This window comes from Furipterus horrens, unplaced genomic scaffold (genome assembly GCF_987537825.1).
Source record: "Furipterus horrens unplaced genomic scaffold, mFurHor1.1.pri manual_scaffold_9, whole genome shotgun sequence".
NCBI lineage: Eukaryota > Metazoa > Chordata > Mammalia > Chiroptera > Furipteridae > Furipterus > Furipterus horrens.
Genome location: NW_028327179.1, coordinates 101,742,181 through 101,751,686, shown reverse-complemented (window position 1 = coordinate 101,751,686; position 9,506 = coordinate 101,742,181). Strand labels below are relative to the sequence as shown.

At 58.8% G+C, this 9,506-nt stretch overlaps 1 protein-coding gene across 1 annotated transcript; it reads right to left on the bottom strand.

Annotated features, from left to right (window-relative positions):
* Positions 1-279: 279 nt before the first annotated feature.
* HTR5A (5-hydroxytryptamine receptor 5A) lies at positions 280-6,522 on the bottom strand. Its single transcript, XM_090287727.1, has 3 exons — positions 5,544-6,522; positions 1,077-1,088; positions 280-635 (listed from the first exon to the last, which is right to left on the bottom strand). The coding sequence occupies exons 1-3, from the start codon at positions 6,270-6,272 to the stop codon at positions 318-320; spliced, it is 1,059 nt and encodes a 352-aa protein (XP_090143853.1). The 5' UTR covers positions 6,273-6,522; the 3' UTR covers positions 280-317.
* Between the last annotated feature and the right edge of the window lie 2,984 nt (positions 6,523-9,506).

Genomic DNA, 9,506 nt, shown 5'->3' with positions numbered 1-9,506 from the left:
CGTCTTAGTCACTTTCCAAACCCACTCTCTACCTGCCCCTGCTGTTCTGCTTCCTCCCTCCCGTCTGCCTCACTGGACTTCTTGGGGACCAGGATGGGAACCATGCAGGGCTGGGGAGAGGAAAAGGTGCTTCGGGGGCCAAGTCAGTGGTTGAGGGGTGCGGAGTGGGGAACAGCAGGCATTAAGGAGGGCTCCCCTGCGTTGCCGAGGGGGCCCGCCTTCCTAGCCGGCTGTGAGGGAGACAGGTCCTGCAGAGAGGAGTGCAGGACAGGGGCGGGGGTGGCGGGAGTAGCTCTTTGGCTCTCCGGGCCGCGGCCTCAGTGCCGCCTACGGAACCACCTCCGGAAGGCGCTGTTGAAGGTCTTGTTGAAGGCCGTGTAGATGAGGGGGTTGAAGAGGGAGTTGCAGTAGCCCAGCCACAGGAAGATGCTCTTCCACACGTCGGGCAACTCCCAGCCGCAGAGCGAGCTCATGAGCTCCATGGAGAAGAAGGGCAGCCAGCACAGGGTGAACACCCCGATCAGGATGCTCACCATCACGGCGGCCTTCTGCTCCTTCGGGTCCTTCCGAGTGTCCCCTTCTGGCTGGAAGGTGACGGTGCCCTGGCGGGCCGAGAACAGCGTCGCGGGTTCGTTCTGAAAAAGAGAAGCAGGAGCTTCGTGAGGAGCCGGCAATGCCCTGTCCCTCGAGACCTCCCGGGCGGGGGGACGGCCTGCCGTTTGGATGCGCACAGCGCGGCGTCCTGTGCGTGGGGGCGGCGCGGCGCCGGCCCTCACCCCGGCTGTTACGGGGCCACAGAGCCTCCAGCCTACAGTTTCAGTCTAAAGAGGAAACAAGCAAATCGACTTAAGTTAAAAAAAATTCAAAACAGAAAAGATTTCTTTTTTAAAAAGATTGATGCTACCAGGCAATGAAAGAAGGTAATGAAAGACAAATTTGTGGCTACAGATTACATTTTAAAAAGGCTCGAGGGAGCCCAGTGTGCAGCTGGAAAGGCTGCTGGTTCGATTCCCAGTCGGGGCACAGGCCTGAGGTGTGGGCCAGGTCCCCAGCTGGGGTGTGGGAGAGGCACCCACACATGGGAGTCTCTCTCCCTCTCTTCCTGTCTCTCTAAAAATAAATAAATAAAATCTTAACGGGCTCAAGGGACAGCAATTACGTTGAGCAGAAAAGTCCCAGGGGCGAGGACCTTGAACCACCCTGGACGCCAGCTTGCAGCCGACATTTTGTGGTCGTGACCAGGAGGACACCAGCTTGGTCGCGGTGACTCACCGATGAGCCCCATCGCTGGGGTCTGCTTCCACACAGAATGTACCAGCTCTGAGTCGTGATCACATTAGATCATGTGACCGGCCCAGGAGAATGCCTGTGCTGCGCATAATTCCAGACAACACCAGACACGCAGCCCTGGCCCTCGAGTCCTCAAGGGGAAAAGATGCCTCACACAGAGAGATGAAATGGAGCACAATGCCCAGGGCGCGGCTTTCCTCTCCCTGTGTGATCAACCCATCGGCCTTTCTGTCCAAGTGGGGACATTCCAGGCCCCGTTCCAGGGGATTAACTGGACTCCGTGATGCCTATCAAAAGGCATTGCCAGCTACAGCCACCCCTTAGCACCCAGCCCTGGGGCTCTGCCCCTCGCCTCTGAGAAATGGCAGGCATCTGTTAAATGAGCCAACACGCCCCCAGCACATATATGAAGCCTTTAGATTGCCTGTTGCCATCCGGGACGAATGCCTTGCGCTCACAAAGAGCCCCCAGCCTTTTCTGACTGGGGCGTTCATTGTGAAGTCCCATCACGTCCTCTGCCCTCTCTTCCTCCTGTTATTACTGCCAGTCCGACAGCCTATGACTCACTGGATAATCCTCAGCCCAAACAAAAAAAAAAAAAGAAGAACAAGTCGTGATCATATTTCTGTAATTGAAGAAGCGTCTTTGCCCCAAACCGAACTTGGATACCCTTGTACCAAACCCTAATTCCCAGTTTGTGGGTGGGTGTTCCATCAAAAGCAATGGGGACACGACCCAATCTGATACCCAAGGAGGCCAGTTCCTTTGATGAAAATACAATTCTTTTTAACAGGAAGCCCGATGGCTGAATGACTGAACATGTAAAACTGCTGAAATAGGAGACAAGTCTGTAAACTCAGGATTGGTATGTTTCAGGGTCATTCACGTCTTTACCTGGGGTTAGAAACATCCCCTGGCCCTGGCCGGGGGGCTCAGTGGGGTGGAGTGTCATCCCAGACACCGAAAGGCTGTGGGTGCGATTCCCTGTCAGGGCACGTACCTCGGTGGCAGGGTCGGCCCTCAGTCCAGGCAAGAACGAGAGGCAGCTGACCACGACATCTCTGTCACATCCACGTGTCTTGCGCTTTCCCTTCTTTCCCTAGAATCAACAGAAACATACCCCTGAGTGAGGACTGAAAGAAAAAAGGCATCTTCAGGTGCCCTTTTAAAAACAAACACTACACGTGTATTCTGGATGCTCTGCTGTGCTGCCTGAAACCAGCCCGAACCAGGTTCCTCGGGGGGCGTCCGGAAGCAGAAGCACGCTGCTCGCTGTGAAACCAGGAACCTGGGGACAAGCAGAGGACCCCACAGACGAGGCTGTGGCTCTGGACAAGGAGTCCAAAGAGATAAGATTCTTTCAGGGAAGAGCCCTGGGGATTGTGCTCATTCATGGGCGTTAGGTTTTTATTGCAAAGGAAGAAAGGTGACAGGAAAGTGTACACCTTGGGGTCGGGGCACCTGTGGAGCCCGGGCTAGATGTCCCTCTGACTGACCAGGACCGAGTCGACCCCGCCCTGACACGTCACGCCCCCTGGGTTAGCACTGAAGACGAGGCCAAAAGTCTCTAAGAGAAAAGACAGGACAGCCCAACTGCCTCCGGTGGACCCGGGGAATCCCGGGACTTGCTTTCTTGACCAGGACTGGAGAAGCCCCGGCTCACGCCCTGGGAGACCTTTCGGCCTCCTCTGGTAACACCTGTGGCTACCCTGGCCTGTGTGGCACCATGCTCACACGGGACTAAAGCCACGCTGCTCGCCATGGCACCTGAGCGGCAGACCCCCACCGACGAGACCTCCTCTTCAGGGCGAGCCGGCTGCCGAGACGGGGGTCTGCGCAGCGCCCGGGGGTCTTGTGTGGAGCTGAATGAGGCCACCTGAAACCGACTGTTGCTCTAGGACAAGCCACCTCCATGGACTTGCCCTGGCACGTACCCACCTGTCAGGGCCGGCCCCTCACTTGGCGAGGCCAGTTTCATCACCCTGGCACAAGGGCAAGGGCAAGGACAAGGCATGTCCCTCTCACGCTGCCAGGCGAGGACCTCAGTGTGTGTCTGTACGAAGCTCAGCAGGTAAATAACAGGGAAGCACTGCTGTGTTCCCCAGGTGACACAGGTGGCTTGTGCTGGAGCTGTATCTGGAAACTTTGGCACCTGCTACCACCCCATCATTAGGGGACCTGGTCTGTAATTAACCCTTCGCAGTGACATGAGGACAGAGGCAGCCCCATGGTCCATGCACAGCCCGGGCTCACCCAGGGGCCTTGCAAAGCCAAGGGGGGCATTTTCCAAAGCTATCTGGCAGAGGCAGAGAGGGGGGGGGGTGGAGAGAGAGAGAGAAAGAGGGAGAGAGAGAGAGGGAGAGAGAAAACAGTGCTAAAATATGTATTTAAAAGCTCGAGGATGTCACAATGTGTTGTTTGTTGTCTCCCAAGCAGAGGAGGGGAGCCCCCCTTCCCCTCACTGAGCCCCGAGACACGGCTGTAACTGCTTTCCCTTCCCCAGTGTGCCTGGCACTGCGTGTAAATGGCACCCTGCACGTTGGCAGAGGTGGGTCCATGTGAGCAGGGCCTGGAAGGTGGCTAGTCCTCTTGGGAACCTCCACATCTGAGCTCCAGGTGGCTTGGGGGCACGCCTGCCCATGAGCCCCCTTTGTTCTGTTTAGTTAATCTAATAGGTCAGGGTTCCCCAAATCTGGCATTGTTGATGTTTTGGTCTGAGTAATTCCTTGCTGGGGCTGTGGGGTCAGGGTGGAGCTGCCCTGCCTGTGGGATACGCAGTTGGTTACTCCTCCAGGTCAGGGACCCCGAAACACGAACCCCAGCAGAACTGCTCAGAGCATTTGTTTTTTCCCCAGTGAAGAGGCTTCATAGTTTGCATCTTGTTCTAGTGGGTTCCATGGTCCTGAGAAAGTGAGGTGCAGGAAATAAGCAGACGTGTTCCCCTTGGCGCAAGCCACCCTCTAGCCCTGTACCCTAGAGACCATTGGCTCCCTCTCCCCATGTCCTGGTCATCTGAAATGTGTCCCCCACATCCCCCAATGTTCCCTGGGAGAGGGGGGGAGCACCCCCCAACTGAGAACACTGCTCTAGATGAAAGGATGGGTAGCTTCGGACCCCTCTTCCCCCCTTCCTCCCCCACACCTGGCCCCTGCAGGCTTGCTTCAGTGGTTGGGGGGGGATCAGCTCTGACGGCCATTTCAGAGCTCCCAGGGGGTGGCGCTCCCCTTCCCTAGACAGAGCCCTTCAGACAAGATGGCGTCCTCACCCTCTTTGCACCAAGCGCAGACGTGCCCAGCATGCTAAGTGGGCACGTCTGCCTCGTCATCCTAGACCTGGGACCGCAAAGTGGGCGCTGCGTCAGAGCCAGGGCTGCTGGAGCACGTGGCTTAGGTGTGAGGGGCGTCCTGGGCCAGGAGGAGGGGCAGGGGAGGGGTGGGCGAGGACCCCAGCCTCAAGTTAGGAAGTGTTAACGCAGCAGAGAAGTGTGGGGGGAGAGAAGAGTGACAGGAGAGCCCTCACGGTGCTGTCGCAGTTGTCACCCATGAAAAGCCACTTGTGGAGGCAGGCTGGTGCACTGTCTGCCTCGGATCGCCCCCTGCAGGGGTCCTGAGCTGCCGCCCTGCCCGAGGGGCAGCAGGGTGGGGCCCGGGACCTGCACAGGCAGTGGGGACGGGTGACAAAGGCCAGCTCTGGGTCCCAGGCAGGAACATCTTCAGTCTTGCGTCAGGAGACACCAGAGTTGGCAGCATCAGGTGCTTTCATTGGCAAAGACGCACTCAGACCCGGGGAAAACACGTACCTGCGTTGCCGGGGGCACGGCCATGCTCCTGCCGCGTCGGCCGCCATCTGCCCCTTCCCTCTCGCTGCAGCCCCCTCCCCCGAGCCCCCCCGAGCCCCCCAGGCCCCCCCGAACACCAGGACGCTGCCAGTCCACCCCGCACAGCCCCAGACACCCATCCCTTCGGCTTTTCCACATCCCAGAGCCCAAAGGGGCCCCGCAGACGGTGGTGCAGACCCCCCCACCCCACTTTACGTGCAAAGCAGGAGTCCACCCCCGGGGACCCCCCACCACGACGGAGCCCGGGAAACCTGACGCTCCCTTTCGGCTTCCCAGCCACCCCCGAGCCTTCTCCCTCCCCCCGCCCCCCCAACCCCCGGGAAGTCCACTTTCTGCCAACTGCGGGGGGGGCGCCCTGGGCATGCAGCCTGCACAGGCGCCATCGGGGCGCGGGGGGGCCCCCCCGGACACCCACCTGCGCGGCGCGCGCCGCCCGGCCGCCGCTGCGGAGCTTCCGGGCGCGGCAGTGGCGCCGGGCCGCCCGGTAGATCCTCCAGTACACGTAGAGCACCACGCCGAGCGGCAGGAAGAAGGCGCTGGCGGTGGACAGCACGGCGTAGGCGGGCTCGCGGCTCACCTGGCACTGCCCGGTGGCCTCCGAGAAGGGCTGCCCCCAGCCGAAGGGCAGCGGCGCCACGGCGATGACGGCCGCCAGCGCCCACGTCAGCACGATCATGACGTTGGTGGCGCGCTTGCGTGTGCGCAGCGTGTAGCGCACGTGCCGCGTGATGAACCAATAGCGGTCCAGCGCAATGGCGGTCACGCTCCAGATGCTGGCGGTGCAGCAGAGCACGTCACAGGAGGTCCAGAGCTGGCAGAGGCGGCGGCCCAGGAGCCAGCGCCGGCCGGACAGCTCGTGGACCAGGCTCAGCGGCATGACCACCGCGGCCACCAGCATGTCGGAGACCGCCATGGACGCCAGCAGGTTGTGCGGCACACGGTGGAACGTGCGCACCCGGGCGATGGTGGCCAGCACCAGCGTGTTGCTGGAGAAGGTGGCGGCCACCAGGAACACCAGGACGGTGAGGACCATGATGCCCAGGATGGAGTGGGGGGACTGGCCTGAGTCCTCGCCCAGGCTGATGTTGGTCTCCGAAGGGCTGGGGCTGGGGAACGAGAACGTTACGTCCTCGGGAAGGTCCATCTCGGGGTCCGGAGCCCCGAGCTGCGTGCAGAGAGGGGCGCTCGGGGGGCTGCAGCTGGTCAGCGCGCGGAGCGCTCCGGCCGGCGGCAGGGGTTCCGGAGAGAGAGCCGTGGGCACCTGCGGAGAGGAGGCGCGGGCTGCCCGCAGAGTCTAGGCGCGCAGAGCCCCGCGGCTCCGCCGCAGCTGTCCCGTGCCCAGGGCTCTCTCCCTCGGCAGAGACGGCGGTCTGGCCACCCAGAGCCGCGCGCCTCCGAGTATATTAAGAGCTGGGCGCTGCGGAGCGTGCGTGTGGGCTCGGGGAGGGCGGTGCGTCAGAGCAGGACTTGAGGCGCGCAGCCCGCCCGCCCCCCTCTCTCTGCAGCCTCCTGCCTGTCCCCCGCCCGCGGCCCCCACCGCGCTGCCCCCCCGGCCCCGGGCTGCGGCTCGGGAGAGCGAACCCGGGTGCGTTTTCAAACTCGGGGTCCAGCCTACGTAAGACATCAGCCGATGAGGCCGCCCCTCCCCGCCTCTCCCCCAAGCGCGCGGCACTGCGCTATCCGAGGTGCTGGCGCCTCCGCCCCCCAGCGCGGGGGCGTGAGGCGCTGTCCATGGTCCTGCCGCAGCGCCCTGAAATGAGTTTCCCGCGGGGAACAAGTTTCTTTCCCAGTGAACTTTTCCTGAGACGTTCCTCCAGCCACCCCCGACCCACGTCCTGCTAGGGGTGGTCTGCGCGCCCTGAGCGCGTCCTCAGCTTCCCGGAGGTGCCAGTCTTTAGGGTTTAGGGGTGCTGGCTGTTCTTCTCCCGAAAATTTCCGTTCATTTTGCCTCCCTCTTATCCCCACCCCCCCAACCGCCCCAGTGCTTCCCTTAAAGGGTTGTTTTTCTTTGAGGAGAAAAGGCAACACACCAGTTACTGCCGTTCCTAGAGAGGCTGATGTATGGGAGCCAGAACGTTTAATCCACTTTCCAGCATCACACAGCAGCCGCACGGACTCCTCAGTGGGCCTGGCTCCGTGGGCTCCCAGGTGAGGGAAAGTTGGGGACAGGCTGTCCCAAAGGCACCATCTCACTCCCGGGGGAGCATCTCGATCCTTCCTGCACGTTCATACATGACCACACACGCACCCAGAGTCCAGAGAAAACGTCAGAAGCTCCTTCCCGGAAGCTGTGACTTAAAGTACTGCACAAAGAGATACGTGATTCAGCAAGAGAAAATGGATTGGAATAAAAAAATGAGGTGACAGGAAGAAAAGTAAGGGCCATTGAGTTTTTTTAAACTTTGTTTTAGCCTCATCTGAGGATTGGTCTTAGAGAGAGAGAAGTGGGTGCGGAGGGAGGTAGAAAGAGAGAGAGAGGAGCATCAACTGGGTGCCTCCTGTACACGCTCCAGCCTGGGAATCGAACCCATGGCCTCTTGGTGTATGGGACGGGGCTCCAAGCACTGAGCCACACCGGCTAGGGTGCATGAAACAGTTTTAAGTGCCTACAGTGGGTGTCGTGAGATCCTGCACATTCACAGTGGGTTGGCCACGGATTTGTCCAGAGGCCTTTCAGCTGCGTGAACAGGAGAAGCCGGTGTTACTGTAGGGTTTGGTGTAAGGAGAGCGCGCTGGGACCCAGGGCGAGGGTGCTGTGAGCGGGCAGTGAAGGGAGTGCTGTTCACGAGATGCCGGGTGACCAGCGGTGACGCCTCACCCAGTAGTCCTTAAACGCAGTGGGTGGTGGCCGCCCGTGCACGGGGCTGGGGTGTGTTTCTTGCCAAACCACCCCCTTCTTGGGGTCACAGAACCCCAAGATGTAAACTATGAAACCTCTTCTTTGGAACACATGGCTCTGAGCAATCCTGCAGGGGTCCCTGTTGCAGGGTCCCTGACCCGGAGGAGTAACCAGCTGTGTGCGGGGCAGGCAGGCCTGGACGACGGTGTCCCATGACGCGGATCTGCAGCCGCCATGTCGCCCTCCCGCGGCGGGCAGTGCCGCGGCTCATCGGCAGGTGAGCGAGCAGCTGTCTCGTCAGGGACCAAGCCAGGGACACCCGAGGCTGCTCTGTGAAGACTGGAGTGTCAGCAGGTCAGGACTGAGGGGGATGCTCTCACCAAGAACACGTTCACCCAGCACGGTGTTTCCGGGAGAACCCAAGTCTGCTGAGAAACTTGGCTTTCTCTCCTATAGACACAAAGGGAAAAAATCAGAGTGGTCCGGTTTTTTTATCTGAAAGCGTGGCCATAATTTTCGCTTAAAAAATGTAAACAGGTACAAAACCCCACCTGCCAGAAAGTGCCTCTGAAATGCCAGCTTCGAGGAACAAAAACTCTAGGTCTGCCACCTGGGAGCTGAATTGTGTCCCTTCCTCCGTCCCTCAAAATCCGTATTCTTATATCCTAACCCCATACTTCAGAATGTGGCTGTTTTTGGAAATACAGTTGTTATCATTATTATTATTATTGTTCCTCACCTGAAGATATGTTCACTGATTTTAGAGAATGAAGAGCAGAGAGAGAAAGAGTGAGAAGCCTCGATCGGTTGCCTCCCGCACACGCCCTGAGCAGGAATCGAATCCGAACCCGCAACCTTTATGGGATCCAGACAGTCCTCCAGCCTACTGACCCCCCACCCCAGCCAGGGCTGGAAATGGGGTCTTTTGGAAGAGACGATTACATGAAAATGAGGTGAGCTGAGCTAACGGCTTTTTTTTTTTTTAATGAAACACCGTTTTTATTTGAAAGAACTCCCGACAGATAAGCTGTCATGACTCAGTAGTCTTAGGTATCTGGCAGATACTTTCCTCAAGAGAAGTGAGGTAAACCGTCACTTCAAGGTAAATGACTGGCAGGATGGGCCACCCGTAATAAAATCAGAGCTGTGAAGTGAAGACCAGAATGTTGGGAGACTTTTCTCTGCCACTGGGAACTGGACAGCTTCCCACTCCTTAAAGACCTTTCTGATGAGATTGATGGTGTTGGGAGCAAATGTGGGGTTTGTTTTGTTTGTTTGTTTTTGGTAACACTGTATAATGACGTGTGTCCAGATCAGGAAGGTCTGGGTGATTCAGATATCCAAAATGACCAGCGCATGATGCTACAAAGAGGCAGAGAATAAAATATCCATTTCAGAGGGAAAAATAGGCCTGTGGGCTTTTAACTCAGCAGAGCACAAAAGCATGCGTAATTCCAGATTCCGCAGTGCCACAAACCTTGAAGAAACTGCCACTAATTGGCTTTTGAAATACCATCCATAATTACCCCAAAAGACGAT

Excerpts from the sequence above, each read along its gene's own strand:
- HTR5A (XM_090287727.1), bottom strand. The coding sequence starts at position 6,272 with ATGGACCTTCCCGAGGACGTAACGTTCTCGTTCCCCAGCCCCAGCCCT.